At 46.1% G+C, this 17,723-nt stretch overlaps 2 protein-coding genes across 2 annotated transcripts in view; both read right to left on the reverse strand.

Moving 5' to 3' along the window:
* LOC119446747 (anoctamin-7) overlaps positions 1 to 8,837 on the reverse strand; it is a 118,651-nt gene extending 109,814 nt beyond the window's left edge. The window contains exon 1 of the mRNA XM_037711274.2: positions 8,586 to 8,837. The gene's annotated coding sequence lies outside the window, so the exon portion shown is untranslated. The remainder of the gene's footprint in view (positions 1 to 8,585) is intronic.
* Positions 8,838 to 10,038: 1,201 nt separating this feature from the next.
* Positions 10,039 to 17,723, reverse strand: part of LOC119446748 (solute carrier family 2, facilitated glucose transporter member 1) — a 42,224-nt gene continuing 34,539 nt past the window's right edge. Inside the window, exons 9-11 of the mRNA XM_037711280.2 lie at positions 17,128 to 17,203; positions 16,021 to 16,148; positions 10,039 to 13,624 (exon numbers count right to left, since the gene is read on the reverse strand). Of these exons, the coding sequence (XP_037567208.1) occupies positions 13,445 to 13,624; positions 16,021 to 16,148; positions 17,128 to 17,203 (384 nt within the window). The 3' untranslated portion in view covers positions 10,039 to 13,444. The remainder of the gene's footprint in view (positions 13,625 to 16,020; positions 16,149 to 17,127; positions 17,204 to 17,723) is intronic.

Below are 17,723 nucleotides of genomic sequence, written 5' to 3' on the forward strand. Positions count from 1 at the left end.
ACGACGACATATTTTAATACCGGTTTATAGTGAGTCGAGAGGACGCATAATCACCAACAGCTGTAATCAACGATCGACTGGGCTTTTACGGAAGAAAAAGGTGGCAGAAACAGGCGAAACAGGCAGAAACATAAAACTTAAATTTTGATAAAATGGGGTTTGTTGCAGTGGTAAAGAGCTGAAGACTTCTTCCTGCATAGAGTTCGTAAGTTTTCAGGAGGGCCGCAACTGAGAAAGTACTAGCCATTGCCTAATTCCAAGGACGGCGATGAAGCCCCACTGCTGATGTGTTTTAGCTGAAACGTTGACGTCTCCCCAGAGTTATGCGCGCCAAGACACCGCGTTGGGATTTCTTTATCAGCCCTTGCAAGTGGTGCCTATTGTTCTTATTGGAAATGGACTACTGGATAAGTTTCGAAGTATGTGGTGTAATAAGTCGCACATATTACTTTTATGGGATGCCGTTATTAGTCACAAGAATCGCCTTGCGAAGTCTAGGAACAAAACATTTTATTACATTAGGGTACGGGGCAGAGGAAGTTGACGGGACGTTCCGACACCATCCGGGACCTTTAATAACTATCAACTGTTATCGGAAGAAAGATTTTGTAGTGCAGACGATGTAGTGTGCAGTGGCACTTCTCCGTCAAGTTACCATACACCTGAAACCAATGCGTGGCATTGGCCGCGGCAAAAACCACATTTCGCATTAGCTTGATATTTTGGGTCCGAATCTACTAGCTACCAAATACTTTTCGGCAAGTACTTCAGGCGTGTGGACATTAGTGCTGAAAGAAGGTCGCGACTCTGGGCACGTCATGTCGCCGTACAAATAGTGAACATTGTACGAAAAGGGGGCTGACCGATTTCGATTAACCTTCCGAATTATCGATTAAATATTTACTGTTGATAAATGTTTTGATCGAAATTGAATGATTGAGTAGCACGGACAAAATCAGGCAAGAGCCTGCGCCGACGCCGCTACATTGGGCGCGTTAAGTTAAGGCGCTCGAGCGCGCTCTAGCCAGCAGAGCGCGCTCTTTTAAACTTAACGGCTAAAAAGCGACTTCCGGTGCGTGATTACGGAGCGCGCTCTACGCGCTCCACCCTGGAAACGGTGCACGAGAGCGCGCGCCTGCTACGGCTTCCGGAAAAAAAATGTCACAGTTTCGCCCTAAGGGCGAAGCAATGAATGCGATAGCAACACAGAAATGTCATACGAAGTAAGCTGAGCGGCCTTGGTAGCAATATGAATTGTAGTAAACATGAGCTGATTAAGTAAGCAGGTGTGCTGCGGCGTAAGTAGACCGACATGAAGAGAGACTCGATGACCACGAGAAGGCGCGTGTGAAATGGTGGTGTTGATGAGAAGCGCTGCCCGTGGGCAGCGCGTGCGAAGGGACACACCTGTAGTGCTGCACTGCCGATCTGGGCAGCATTGCATGTGTAGCGTGCGTTGGAAAATGTGGCCCGACTATTACTAACTGAATGAACAAGCGTGGTGTGAGCGCGCACAAACAAACATGAATAGATCACACTGAATGACTGCAGACAACGACTGTCAAAACGCTGGCAGCGCAACGTACCTTTGCGCGGGCGAAGGTACGTGCGGTCTATCAACGGAAACTGAGCGGCATAAAGGTCAGAGCCGTGTGGAGATAAGAGACGGTGCGGTCGAACGAACGACGAGCGCGGTTGTTGGAAGCGTAGAAGTGCGCCCCCCCCCCCCCCCCCCCCCCCCCCCATGCTCCCTCCGGCGCTGGCTTCCCGCTTCCTGGCTTGCGCGTGGGAGAGATAAGAGACTGTGCGGACGAGCGCGGTTGTTGGCAGAAGAGTGCCCCCCCCTGCTCCCTCCGGCGCTGGCTTTCCGCTTCCTTGCTTGCGCGTGGGAGATTGAGTGCGTTCGCTCTCCGTGATAGCGCGCGTCCCCCCACGCTTCCGCTGGGGCATACGGCGCGCGGCGAAGATTTTATCTATACGGAACGTCACGGCGACGGCGACGGCGACGGCGACGACGACGACGACGCCGACGGCAGAAATCCGGTTGAAGTGTCCATATAATTGCTATCGCAATAAAATGACGTGTTTCCGACTCTTTCCACTTATGCAAGTCCGTGCTCCTTGCCCACTCGTTCCTGCCGCCGCTGCGCAGCCGGGCGTCTGCTCTAAGGCATGATCGGGAACTTCGCGTGTTGGCGCGGTTTGAGCTTATCACGAACCGAAAATGACGGCCCGATCATTACTAGCCAGACGCTCAGGTACGTAATCGGACAGTCGCAGTTTGGCGCCTTCTCGTCGCTACGTTCATGTGTATGACTTCTTCAGGTTCTCATGTTATCATGGAAGATGTTGGGGCACTGCTCATTTAATTGTGTGTCCGTTTATCTGGGCACAAGGTTGATCACATAATCCTGGATGCCTCGGATCATAAGGCTTTCTGTCCTCTTGCGATCGGCAATGAGTCATCAGTCAGCATACCGCGGAGCAGAAATAAATCCTCTGTTAGGGTATCCTCTGAGAACAGCACGAACAGCTTGCATCGCACACATAAGTCGCTGCTGCTTCGTTCGTCGCCGCGCGTCAAGTTCTTCTAGCTCTTCATCGTCTATCAAGAACTGCAGGATGGTGTTTATCGGCGGCGCCATCTTCAAAAAGCGCGCTCAATGCGATAGCGGTCGCGGAAGCAACACAACATTCGCCAGACGGCGCGTTCGTGCGCCCGAAAGCAGTCGGCGAAAATCGCCGTTAAGTTAAGCTCCGAAGGCGTCGCACTCGAGCGCACTCGAGCGTGCTCCTTTGGAGTTCGGAGCGCGCTAACTTAACGCGCCCATTGCTTGCTTGCTTGCTTGCTTGCTTGCTTCCTATACCATGGCGCATACCCACCACGGGGGATTGGCCAAGAAGCCGGCGGTTAAACAGGTGGTATGAAATTATTCAATGAAACTAACTGATGTTAGAGCCGTATATTATTTTATCTTATAGGGAATTAGTGTGCTTTTTGGAAGGAGATCAAGGTAGAAGGTAATAAATTTCAATCAGTTTAATTGGAATTTTGGAAATTAATAAATAATCAATCAGTAAAATAACGTAACTTGGAATTTTGTGAAATATTAAACAATATATCAGTAAATTAACTTGGTATTCTCCTTGTGTCAATGAGGAACTCGCATACGGCCCTGCATACGCTCCTGTGGCTACAATTGCTTGCTGAACAGCAAAGAACGAAACGAAAGATTGAGCGTTAATTTCCACCCGCCCAATGCACGCTGCACGCGACAGTGAAGGAAAAATCCAACGCCATGTGAGCGCCTCTTAGGTGCAGCTGGCGTGGCTGTTAATATGCAAATGAACTTCTACTACAGGGAGCGTTAACAAGCTTATTTGCCGGGACCTTCGATTATGTCCGAGGGAGCTTGGCAGGCAACTACCGATTGAAGTGGCATGTTTTCTTTTCTTTTTTTTTTTTTTTTCATTGCACATCTTCACCAGTTTTGTTTATTTTATTACTTCGTGTGCGTAAATTCACCAATCGTTTTATTCTAGCGGACTAGAAGTTTCTCATTATTCGAGTTAAAATGTTTAGTGAATATACAGCTCTACACTACAAAATCATAATCAGCAGCAACCGCCTATATTTATGTCCACTGCAGGACGAAGGACTCTCCCGGCGATCGCCAATTACCCCTGTCTTGCGCTAGCTGATTTTGAATTCGCAGAACTGTCAAAACTGATAAACGAGAAGAAAGTAAGGGTTATACGAAAATATAATGTGGGAAAGAGTGAGGAAGCCGTAAAATATGGACGCACCATGAAATCAGTCAGAAGACAACTTGGCATAGGACAAGGCAAGATGTATGCACTAAAACATAAGTAGGGTAATAGCATCACCAATTTCGATGACATAGTAAAAGCAGCGCAAGAATTGTATACTGACCTGTACAGTACCCAGAGCAGCCAAGCTACTTTCATTCGAAGTAGTGATGAACAGGATACAGATGCTCGTTCTATAACTAGCGATCAAGTTAGAAGGGCCTTGAAAGACATGACCAGGGGAAAAGCTGCTGGAGAAGATGGAATAACAGTCGATTTAATCAAGGATGGAGGAGATATCATAATTGAAAAGCTTGCGACCCTTTATACGCAATGCCTCACAACTTCAAGTGTACCAGAGAGCTGGAAGAACGCCAGCATTATACTAATCCATAAGAAGGGAGACGTTAAAGAATTGAAGAATTATAGACCCATTAGCTTACTTTCTGTATTGTATGAAATATTCACCAAGATAATTTCCAATTGAATCAGGGCAACACTTGACTTCAGTCAACCAAGAGAACAGGCTGGCTTCTGGAAGGGATATTCTACGATGGATCATATCCATGTCATCAATCATGAAATCGAGAAATCTGCGGGGTACAATCAACCTCTCTACAGGGCTTTCATTCATTATGAAAAAACATTTGATTCTGTACATATACTAGCAGTCATAGATGCATTGCGTAATCAAGGAGCACAGGAGGCACACGTGAATATCTTGGCAAATATCTACGAAGATTCCACAGCTACCTTGGTTCTCCACAAGAAAAGTAGAAAGTTACCTATCAAGAAAGGGGTCAGGCAAGGAGACACAATCTCTCCAATGCATGCTTAGAAGAAGTATTCAAGCTCTTAGACTTGGAAGGCTTAATTAGGAGTGAAAATCAACGGCGAATATCTCAGCAACCTTCGGTTTGCAGTTGACATTGTCCTATTCAGCAACAATGGGGACGAATTACAACAAATGATTGAGGACCTTAACCGAGAAAATGTATGAGTGGGGTTGAAGATTAATATGCAGAAGACAAAGATATTGTTCAACAGCCTGGCAATGGAACAAGAATTCAGGATCTGTCAAGGAGTACGTTTATCTAGGTCAATTATTCACAGGCGACCCCGATCATGAGAAGAAAATTTACAGAAAAATAAAGTTATGTTGGAGTGCATACGACGGGCATTGCCAAATCCTAACTGGGAGCTTACCTCTGTCGTTGAAAAGAAAAAAGTGTACAGTCATTGCATTCTACCGGTGCTAACATATGGAGCAGAAACTTGGATGTTAACAAGGAAGCTCGAGTTCATGTTCCATCACAAAGAGCGATGGAACGAAAAATGTTAGGCCTAACGTTGACAGACAGGAAGAGAGCGGCGTGGATCGAGAGCAAACGGGGATATCCGATATTCTAATTGAAATTAAGGGGAAAAAATGGAGCTGGGCCGCCAATGCAATGCGTAGGATGGATAACCGGTGGACCATTAGAGTTACAGAATGGATACCAAGAGAAGGGAAGCGCAGTCGAGGATGGCAGAAAACTAGGTTGGGTGATAAAGTTAGAAAATTTGCAGGCCTATAAGTTGGAATTAGCTAGCACATTACAAAATATGTATGTGTAAAAAAAATTGTCGCCGTTGCCTTCGAATTGCCGAATGCATTTTCTTCGAACAAACCCACCCGGACATTGTAGTGTACGAATGTTCTGCTTCTTCATTGTGCAAGAACGATGATGGAGCAAATGGTTATCCATATCGAAATCCGATAGATCGCCCCGATCGTTTCTTGGAACATAATGCCGAGGCACAACAGCCGCGCCACTCGCTCGCTCGCTGTCGTCGCCGACGATGTCCCTGCGTCTATTTCGTCTGCCTGCTGCCATTCGCTAGCGTGCTTGCTTCTTTTGAGCGCTCGCTATAGCTGCTCTGGCATCGGGAAATGACGGATACGAACAACAAAGACTGCGAACCTCAGGAAGCGGAAACTAGCCTTCCGCCGGCGACTTGCACAGCGCAGATTGCAGACCACCCCTCACCCGACAGCCGTGTGCGCGCTCATTATTCGTGCTGTGTCGCCAGAACCAAGATCGCGTGAGCGGTGGCACGCAGAGCAGCAAATGTGATGACGTCCAAATTGGAAAGAGAGAGAGTGGGAAATGTCAATAACCGTCAGGTCCCAAGCGTAAACAACATTCCTTTACCTGAATGTTCGATAACATGGCTGGCCGGGCAAGGTAGTATGAGAGTTAGTATTACACAGAGCGAAAGAACTGTGACACATGCAGAGAAGAGAGCGTGCGATCCGTGTCGTCTGTGCATGTGCCGTCTGTTTTTTGTGTTGCATCCACCACATAATGAAAATGCTCGACCTGCTGGTAGAGCTGGCGTGGGTTTAGTTACCAAAATGGGGCATTCTAGGATGAGGATCTAATAACACTAACAATCGCTAGAAGATAAATTGCTTAATTACGCACCATCAGAAAGAAAAAGAGCTAAAGGCAAATCGAATAGCAAATAAAACTCGAGAAGGAGAGCTCAATTAAAGAAAAGCTCCTCACAACAGATTCGTAGCGGAAATTGACTGACATGTAACAGTATGAACAGGAAACCCGTTGATGTAAAAGAGGAAAGCACGAAACGCAATAATGTTGAGTCGCAATAAATGTTGAGCGAAAACAAATGACCATAGACGCTGCAGATAGAAGTCAAGATATATTATGGACTTGGTGACAAAGTGTAAAAACGTTCGCAATCATCGTTCAGAATCATTTTGTGAACTAACGCTCGCAATCATTTTGATCAACTTACGCTTTGCCGATGCTACATATTTCTTTTTTAATGTACAGGCTTCTGTAGACACTTGCACAAAGGCTAGGTCAGCCCTGCCGCGAGCGAGCGTGTGGCAGTGGAAGTGTATGATAAACTTGTCGGTTCTCGTGACATATTCATGTAGGTTTCATTTCTTATTTTGCGGTAGCGCGTCGGGTGTCTCCAGTTTACAGGTGATGTGATTATACGCAGCAGAATTAAGACACACCTCGTGGCACACAATTTCCGCTAATCACAGTACAGAGAAACTCGGTGTTTTCAAATTCTATATAGAAAGGCAAAACTTCCTTTAAGAGCAAGTAGTACTCACCGCGTGATGCGTCGACAAACTGACCGGCGTTCTGACGAGGTACTTAACTGGTATAAGATTTACGCGACTCAAACGAATGTAGGCTGATGAGGTCAAGTGGTAAATTCCGTCTGCCAATCTGTCAGTTTCTCGCTTTATGGACGACGAGCTGCGCTCACGTTGAGCTCTCCCAATGTGGTCTCGAAGGAAAGCTTCAAAATTGGTTCTGTCCAGCTGCGTGGCATTTGCATATTTTGAAATCTTGGTACATAATAGTTGGGACCCCCTGTATATATATATACCCGGCTGTTGGCGCAAGCTATGGTTATAGAAGGAACAGTACTAAGAAGTTAAACAAATCCAATGCACATGTTACAATCCATCTAATGCGCAAAGTGCAACGTTTAAATTTAGGCTACGCAACTAACGGCGATCCATACAATTCATCCTGTGCCACATATAATCTCATGCAATGCTTACACAGTAAAGTGCAGTGTCTGTGTGCTCCTTCATCTATCGTTTCGTCTTCTCGCGGAATTTCTTATGTGATCCTGAACCGACTGCGCCATCAGATAAGTCAATATATGAATGCTGGTTTATTCGCTCTGCCACTGGCGGATAGCTGGACGCATCGTATATATGTTTAATGCACGTGCTGCGTCAAGCGTGAAACAAAGCAGAAAAGACAACCCCTCATTTCGGTTGGAAAACGGTCACAGGAAAATGAACATATGTTGGTTTATTGCAGAACTTGCTCTCGTGCGTTCTTTTATTCTTTGCTTTGCTTGGTCGCATTCATTTAAATCGCAAGCCATGTTGACACGTCATCTGAATGTGCTTGAAAGTTAATGATAATTGAGTTATATTTGTTAGATGCCGTCGCAGTTTTCTGCCACTAATACGCATCGCCCGAAACAATGACATAAGCTTGCTTGCTGCGCCCGCGACATTAATCGAAATCTGGAACATATACATAATCTGCGAAACCAAATTATAAGTTAACATGCCTATATAATCACATAAAGAAATATATCACGCAGTGCTTATCTTAGGCAATTGTACGTTGTATACCTTTCCACCACATTAAGACACTGCGGATAAGATTCCTGACAGAACCTAATATTTCGATCTGCTTAAGGTGCTCGCTCACGAAGCGCCTCACAAAGGCTAAAGGATTGTTTTGGGTGCTGTGTACTGTCGGAGCAACAAGCCGAACAGCAGAATAAATGCGCGAGAAGCGAATCAGTTGAACTGTTCCGGTGAGCATCGTCAGCGCGCTTCAGCGTTCCGCCGTTGCTTCAGTTACAAACCCTCGTTAAGTTCTTTGCTAATGGCATTGCAGGGAACAAACATGCAGGAGCTCATAGCTTGCTTTTACATGCAAAATTCACAAATTAATATCTACCAACTCGACGACCATATCGTATACACGTCACTATAACTGGCCGGAGAGGCTCCAAAAACGATGCAGTTCCGAGAAACAGCAAATGTTTGATTGGAATTCTCGTGCACGTTTAACCATTCGGTGTTTCCGCATCCGTGTGCAAATTAAGTGCGCATACACAAGAGTCTCGATTGAGTGCTCTGCGCTTCCGTCCGCACACGCCATCTCCGGAGCGGTGCGGGGAAGCCAGACAAAAGCATCATGCGCTCAGGAACTTACCCGTGCGTGGGAGTAAGGTAGTACGCGACTTCCAACCGCCGGAGTCCGCTGGCGTGGTTCAACCCTCCGCCGCCATGATCGCCGCCTCGGCTTCGGAGTCCCGGTACAACGTGTGACGTCACGAGCTTCGATCGAAAGCGCGCGCTAGGCGTCGAGCGGCGCTAGCGTCTCCGTCAGCTGACGCCGATGCGTCCGTGGATCGTTGCGTGAGCCTCTTGAGAGTGGCATACCGTGCGAAGCAGGCGCATTCGCAACGCACGAGCACTGCATACGGAGCGGAACTTCTGGCCGAGTGAATATAGGAAATACACGTTCAGGTCTTCACTGCGCGTGACGCCTAAATACCGAGCCACCTTCGCAGCTCCTGCCGGTTCAGTCACCTGCTTGGTCGGAAGCCGGTCCACGTGACTTTACTGGACACCGGTATTAGCTAACGATCCTTGACAGAAGCAAGGGCGATGCTCGTCCTGGTTATATGCTAAATGCTTCCTTTGATTTAGTCACACCTGAATGAATCGAAATTTATGGCCTGACCTGAACGAGCGTCTTCCACGTCCGTGAGACTGCATATATCAGTCGATATATGGTGCTTGTATCTTGCCTGCTTCTTGTGCGCACCTGCTTGCGCGCTGCCCAAAATGAGTCAATTCAAACATGACCACTTCACCGTCCTTTTTTAGTTTCGAAGAAACTTGCAGACGGCCTCGTTGTTCACGGAGCACCGGTTCCAGGCACTGTTTTCTGCCAGACGTCAGGAGCGTCTAGAGGCTAAGACCAGGCGTGCGTAGCATTTAGGTCTCAGCTGTGTCATGGACGCGCAGCTCGGCAGCAAGCGACTAAAGAAACGACCGACCCGAGAAGTCACGCCGCAGGCGGACGTCTCCGAAAGTGTCGAGCATAAATAACTTGCCGGGGCGCCGGGCTTTCCCGAAGTTTTCTGGCAAAAGTCGCGTCGCTGACTCACCACTGAAGTTGAGTCGCTTTAAAGCGTGGCCTTTACTCCCCGCGTTGGAAGCGTGATGGCGACATTCGGCGGCCACGTGCGTCCATCAGAAACCGTTTTTTTTTCATTTTTTTTATAACGAAAAGCGGCGGTGTTCCTGTGCACACTCCGTGACGAAGTTGTTGACACCTGTGGCGCGGTCTGGCAATTCTTAGCGGCATTTTGAGAATATATACTACTCCTTGAAAGTTCATTCATTTTAAGGAATTTGACGACCCAACTGCGCGAGTTGAGTGACTTTGGGAAGTAATACTTAAGCAGTGAAAAATACAGCATCCCAATAATTCGGCCTCTCACACTACCGCAGCTTTAATAATGAATACCATTGGAAATTTATCTTTATTTGGTGTAGAAATTTGTTGGCCAATTACCAATGCATTTAATAAAAGCTCTGCCCCGAGTTTGTTGTGAGGTTCCCCACTGCGTGTAAAAGTCAACAAAACACATTACTACGACACACATGTTTATTTTTCTTGTCAATTATTGTACAAAAATAGTAGGAAATATGCCAGCGGCCTAAGATGCCTAAGCCAGCTGAGGCACTTCTTTGTACTTCTTACTCCTGTATAACATTCACGCATTTTGAATGTTGAATGTGAATTCATGAAAGAAAGAAAAAGTGTCAACAGAATAACAGACTTACACTTGCGCTTCACATGCATGTCATCGACGTGCATGTTACGTGCGTCATAAGTTTCCCTACGAATTACTGCCTCATGCACGAAACATTGGATCCGGTGAAGTGACTATGTCCGTGGTTGTTCATCTGCAAGAGCAGCGTTTGTGCTGCCTACATCGTGGCGAACAAGCGCAGTTTTTCAAAGAAGCTTTGCGCAAAAGTTTATTATTTGGATGCAACATACTCGCTGAGCACTAAGCTTGAGGCGGTGTGTTTAGGAAGTAGCCTGGGGTGATAATTCTTCGCAAAAGCTACTTACCCATTCTGCGATTTGTTATTTTCGTTTCATTGAACATTCCATTCTTTTATCTTCATAGTAAGCAGGCGAAAAATCATTTTGCTTAAGGATATAGAAGCACTTGGTATCGCAATCTCCTTATTGCCTTATTTCTTTCCATGCCGTCCAACTAAAGAATACAACGTTTCCAAGCTTGCAATTTTGATCTAATATGACCGGCACTTTAAAGAGAAGCGTAATGCACAAAACTGCCACTTCTAGAACGTTGAATGTTAGTACCTATGCTTGAGATAGGGGTATATATGGCTTGCTGATAATAAAAGTAAGCTTTTACACGCCCTGATCTTTAGTACGTTGTAAAAAGAGTGCATCGGCTACGTGAAAGCAGATACGGAAATCGCAATAATGACAGGGCTTCGACTTACGCTGTTGCTTTCTTCATCGTTGCAGAAAAATGAAACGAAACAAAGTGTAAACTAGCGAAAGAGAAAGATTGTCGTCAACCCAATACTAGCAAGACGCTACTGTTACTGAGCGATAAGTGCTAGACAAGCTACTAGGCTACTGAATTACGAATCTACTGCCGGGCGGCAGACAATGTTTTCCTTTTTCTAGAGCTTCCTTCACCATGCAGATTTCCGCAGGGCTGAATTTCCGCACAGTGTAAACTGTTTATGTGAAAGACCCGTGAAGCGAAATTAAATAATACGCTAATCTAACCTCTTACTCAGATACGCGTCTAGGGCGCTTAGATAAGGTATTCACTTTATAAGGTGAATATACTTTCATGACATCCCTCAAGTCTTGACTTAAACTACCAACCTGAAAACTCAAAAGGACAAACTATTTGCAACGCGACCTCGGTCAGTCGAAGCCGGTGCTGCTGAAGAAAGACCAAAAGATTAGGGTGCTAATTTTCAATAGCTGCTCGGGCGGAATTTAAAATAAAAACATAAAAACAGACAAGGAAATCATTTCATTCACACAAGATCGTAATAGCAGCGCACTTGAGGAAACGACCTTTCAAAAAGTTAAGGGGGAAGAAAACGGTGTACAAGCAGTTTAGCCTGCGGAGTTTCTACACCCCTGCATTACAATTATTGCCGGATTTTCTTGTTGAAAATGCTTGGTTATTTTCTTTTTTACATTGCCAGGAAAATAATTTACCGCTAATCCAACATCCGAGGCAAGGCTTGTGCTTAAGTAGGGAGCTGTATAGCGTGGGCAGATGTTTGCAATAGTTCTCGGACATTTTAATCGGCGTTTTATTGTTTTACTAGTGCCATCGTCACCTTGTCGACGTTCATACAGCATCAAGTATAACACTCCTAAAATAACTAGAAAAACGGGGTGGTGTTATAGAACATAACATAAGTTCTGCTTACAACTCGCTATTTCCATCTCCTCCCCGTCCTTCGAAAGCAAAGGTCCACCATAAGCTATATGTATGGCTTTCACGTTGCATCGAGGGATCGTGATCCAGTATTTTGTGCAACTAAGGGTGCAGGGTCGTGTGTTATAATTGTCATCTGTCATCTGTACCCTTTCCGGCTCTCACTAAACATCTAATGCCTCTTCTTGTCGCCTTCAAGTGCGCTGCTTCTTCGATGTACATACTTGTCGAGCCACCACGAGTGATGTAATAGAAACGAACACGCGTTGCAGTCCGAAAGCTCTCACAACACTGTCAAATAATGTCCTGGTCATGGACGAAGATGCGGATGCGCCGAACGCTGGCCATGTGCCTTTCGTCTGTGTCCGCGCGTCGATCGGTGAAGAGGCAGAAGCGTTCAGCTCCCGCTGATTGCTAAGATGATTTGGACCGGCCGGGGACTTCAGCCCAGACGCTCCGGAAATATGTCGTTCGGGAAAAAACGATTGCAGGTCTGTCTTTGCAGTGCTGCGTTCTCTATAAAGCCGCTGTCACACTGCACGAACAGTCAGCCGACTGTTTCTGCCAGCAACGTGTTATCGTGACGTCGTCTGCCATGTCGCATTGCACTAACACCAACAGTAGCGAATACTTGTCGCTGAATCCTGTAAGAGTCCACTTGAGCCGGTGGTCGGCAGACCTTTTCTTCTTTTTTTTTTTTTAACGCTAACTCGGGGTTCTCGAACTCGCGTCAAACTTCGGGGAGCACACGCACGGACAAGCTCTTGCGGGCCGCACTGTGACGGTGTAGGACGCGGGGTGAGGGTGGGAGGGTAGAAACGCAATACAGAAACGTTGAGTCGACCGAACGCCTAATGGGTCGTGTACGAGGGCTGGGCGGGTCGCGTGTTCTGGAGTCCTGCGAGGTGCCCGCAAGACCGCTCGTCGCAATGTGAACCCAGCTCCGATCGGTCATGCCGTTAGCCTCTACTCGTTGCCCCGCAGTTACTCATTTCGTGACATGGCGTGAGCACGCATTGCTCGAGCCGTGCTGCAATAAATGCTCCTGCTAATAAAAGAAACGTATCGTGACTTTGTAGATCGAAACGCGAGTGCGAAAAGTAAAGAAAATACTAAAAAATACAAGGTGCGGTTTCAAGGCACGCCTATAGTGGTCGGTTTACCAAGAGTTAGTTCATCGATAAGTTCGTTTTCGTAGCGTCTTCGAAATGAAAGGTGTCAGCCGGCGATATTTCAGATTGTTGGTCGTGCTAGCGTTGATGGTAACTAATTGTGACAAGCCGGTCCGGCGACAACGTCACTGACCAGTCTACCGATCGTCCACAATACTGATTGGTCGGTGTCGAAGCCGCATCCTCATAGTGCGATAGCGCCTTAAGCAGCTGTCTCCCTTTTCGTCGCAGCCTTTAGTTTCACGACAGCCCATTCAATTGAACGCGCACCTCGCGGGAACTGTGCTGAGACCAGTGTCCTGCGCTCAGGCCTTGCCCGAAGACCCATGGCATCGACTCGTGCACCAATCTGCAGAAACCACTGAGCCTGGAGTTCACGCTCGTCCGTTGAGCTTGCTCAGGGCCACGTCTTCCTGGTAGACTCGCGCCCGGAAAACATTGGTGATGGCCTCGATGCTCTTGTTCTTCGTCTCCGGTAGCTTCTTGTAGATGAAGACCCAGAAGAACACCAGCACCAGCGTAAAGATCAGGAAAGTGAAGTGCTCGATCTCCTCCTGCATGACGCGTAGCACCATTAATAGCCGTCTCTTTTCTGTCGCTACACATTTTAGTTACAGTGCTAATTTTTTATCTATTCTAGGAATAAATTAAACCCTTCGACAGAACACTCGTTGCAACGCATTGAAGCATCACTTCGTAGCTCCGAGAGCTTAGTCTTTCTTTGTCAAAACTCTCTCTAGGAGACGAGGTACCTGTAGCTGGCGCCTGCTGGCGCCTGCTACCGATCTTCTATAACACAATAATTGTGCTCAAAACGATCATCATAATAGATGAAACTATTAGAAAAATATACATTGGCGTATGGCGTATACAGTGGTGGCTCCATCACCACAGAAAGCACAACACCAACATTTGTTATCTCAGAGCTGCAAAAAAGAATGTGAATGCCGGCTTGGACGTCTATCCTCGTCTGCAACATCAGAGCTTGCAGCCATTCTCCTGGTCATCGGCTTCATCAAACCGTCAAATACACCATGCAAATGGATCATCACCACAAGTTCTTTGATGGCTCTTGTATTGGAAATACGACATCGAAACAAACAGGTGCACATGTGACCTACGTACTGCTGAAAGTACTTAATCTGCAGAGTTAGAAGAACATGTCGTATTCCACTGGGTTCCAAATCATTGCGGAATAAATGGAAATGAAAAGGTGGACGCGTTGTCAAGAGTGGCTTATGAAACTTTTGAAACTTTCGGATTCCCACGTCCCCGTCCGACACATCTTACGAGGCCTCAAAAGAGAACTGTGCGTGTAAAACGGGTTCACAAAGAGCGCAAAAGAATCAACTTTCTATGCAGTTAAATGACCGACGTCTACAGTACAAACTGGACCCTCAGCTTCCACTACTCACCGATACCTTCCTACATCGTCTGCACCTTGTAATCGCTACACCAAGAATTACCTATTTATAAGTGAGCGTGTGTGCTATTCTACGTGACCGTACAGACGTGACGACGAGAGTGCATACCACCTACTCCTCGGGGCTGTCCCAAGCACATTACTTACACAAAGACGGGCGCATAGACATCGAATGTTTCCGAAAATATGAAACACTAAAGATGTGCAACCAATAATCACCGTGGATTAAAAGTAACACAAATTATTGGCGCCTAATGATGAACACCGACCACGGAAATAAAAGATTAAAAGAAACAAACGACGTGGCAGCCTTGTTTACAATCGTCTTTTTTTCGTCATAACCTCGATTTCATTTCTTGTCACGAGGCATCGATTGAAAACACGTTTCATATAGCGGTACAAATAGATAACTGCAGAGCTTTTCCCTACGAAATCATAGTCGCATCAAAGGTCTATCGCAGGTTGAAAACGAGTGCTTACTCTTTCGCAAGTCTCGTGCTTCCCGCCTTGTTGCAGGTTAGCTACATGGAGAACAAGGACTCTCATTGACCACAAAGACGCACGAGCTTAAAGTGTCAAGTGCTGAAGGAGACGTGTTCCTGACCCGCTCCGTGCTTTAGAAATTTGCCAGAGGTATGTATGCAAACGCGAAAGGAAAAGAAGCGCGCTATATTAGCGATTACTCCTGATACGTGAGTGCAGACAACTGGTAAAAAAGAGAATCTGGGACAAGCGCTTCGTGATTCTGTGTTCTTCTCGTCCGTTGTTCGCTTTCCATGTGCACTGTATATCATAGGCAATCGTGTAAAATCAACCAGCCTGCAAGCACGTCCTTATCACGCTACATTTTCATAGGGCCGACTCATCGAAATTCAATAACTGGACCGAGCCATGGGCACACGCTTGTGAATGCCCGAGAAAAACGCTATACTACGATGACATAATCCAATACTTCAAGTAGTTGAAAGTACAGGGCGAGAAAAATTTTAAGCGACGCTCATGCAATGTGTATTTGGACTAAACTTAAATTAAATTTTGTGGTTTTACCTGCCGAAACCAAGATATGATTATGGGGCACGCCATAGTGGGGGACTCCAGGTTAATTTTAGCCACCTGGGTTTCTTCAACGTGCACCCAATGCACGGTACAGGGGCATTTCTACATTCCCCCCTCATCCTAATGCAGCAGCTGTGGCCAGGACTTGATCCCGCGAACTCAGGCTTAGCAGAGCAACGCCGAAGCCACTACGCCAACACGGCGTGTCTCTTTATTTGGACTAGGCGGACAGCATGCAAAGAAAGAAAGAAAGAAAGAAAGAAAGAAAGAAAGAAAGAAAGAAAGAAAGAAAGAAAGAAAGAAAGAAAGAAAGAAAGAAAGAAAGAAAGAAAGAAAGAAAGAAAGAAAGAAAGAAAGAAAGAAAGAAAGACGGAAATGCGGTTCGGAAGCAGCTAACGCAGAAACTGTAGTGTAACATAGGCACAGACTGTACAAGTGATATTGCCGTGTAAAAAGTTTGCCAATCCTCACCATGAGTGGTAGGAAGGCGAGCCCCACGATGAAATTGGCCGCCCAGTTGACGGCCACCGCCAAGCTGGTAGCAATGGGACGGGCGCCCTGGCCGAACAACTCCGTCACCAGGAACCACGGTATCGAGCCTGCGTGGTGTGGGTGTCACCTCAGCACTCGTTACTTGTGCGCAAAGTCGTCACCCTGGCGTCTCGAGTTTATTTCAAGACAACATTCAAGAAATTTAGAATAGAGTCTGCGCGTCTTGCGCCGAGCGACAAATCGATAGATGAGACAATCGGGTGACAGTGACCATAAAAAAGTGAATCAATGTACGCGAGATAATAGCATAGCAGAATCTATTTCACAACACGACTCATTTCGTTACACGTAGCCTACACGTCCTGTAATGTCCTACGTACTCTTGTTAATTTCGTACTTGACTTTGGTGTCATGGCACTTCGCTGCACACAAAGTGCTCGCTCTCTTCCTATTTTCCTCTTTCTATTCCCCTTTTTCTTACCCCCAGTGTGGGGTAGCAAACCGGATGCTCGTATGGTTGACCTCCCTGCCCTTCCTCTCTTTGCTATCTCTCTCTCTCTCTCTCGTTGTCGTTGGTTACAAGGTGTTAACCGAAAATAGGAATAGAAGGTCGCATGTAATTAAAGACTAAGACTTTTATACAAGTAGATTGTTGTGCATTCGCTCAGTTTGGTTCTCTTTGTTCAAGAGTGTTGTGTGTATAGGCGGCATCTACCCAGCTTAAGAAGAAATACAACAGATGGCTTAGCCATAGACACGAATGGAAAACATGGTGTAATTTCATGCCAGGGTCGTTAGTCTGTTTACTACACATTCGCACACAATGTTGTCTTTTTCGCTCATGCATTCTTCATTTTATTTTTTATAGGCTACGGCTACAAATGGCGTGCGTACAGTTTATCCCTGTTTATTGCTTCTTTCTGTAATTGATGTTGCTAGTTATTACAGTCATTTTCAAGAATTAAACACATATCTTTATTACCTAGCACACTTCTCTCGGAAATGTCGACGACATTCTCTCAGCTCTCGTAAAACATAAATTTGCCAGAAACGGAGCTCCCAAGTCAATGACGCTAATGAACGTACCTGGACCAACAGCGAATGCGATGACGAACATGGCAAGACCCGCGATGCTGATGTAGGACACCCACGTAGCGTGTTCCTGCGGCAGAACAAATACAGAGAGAGAGAGAGAGAGAGCATAATGGAAGCTGGAGACTTAGCCTTACTATATGCGGGCCGGCTGCTTCAGATGATGTGTTTGAGATGAAATAAGCAGGAAAAAAACACAAAAGAAGGAGAAAACAAAAGCAAAAGAGAATGTTGGTTTTACCAACATCAGTAATAAAGGACGATCTGAAATATGTGAATATGAAAAAAAAAATGTATTCACACAATTTTTTCAGTTTAGTGTCTGCCCCTCAGGGCTGCGGAATCAGAGTCCCCGATGGTAACAGACCATCTGGAAGCAACTCAGCAAAAACCAAAATTAGAGTGAAGTAATAACATCGTAATAGTAAGTATTCTGCTAGCCTGATCGAAAAAGAAGGATCTCTTCTTTTGTTCGGATAGTACGTTTTATGAGTGTTCTGTTCGTCAGAGTTCAAACAAACAAAGCACTAGGTCGGAGTTCTACCACAAATGAAGACATTTTGTAACCTTTTTCGTACCAGACGAGCGAA

Source organism: Dermacentor silvarum, chromosome 3 (assembly GCF_013339745.2).
Source record: "Dermacentor silvarum isolate Dsil-2018 chromosome 3, BIME_Dsil_1.4, whole genome shotgun sequence".
Taxonomy (NCBI): Eukaryota; Metazoa; Arthropoda; class Arachnida; order Ixodida; family Ixodidae; genus Dermacentor; species Dermacentor silvarum.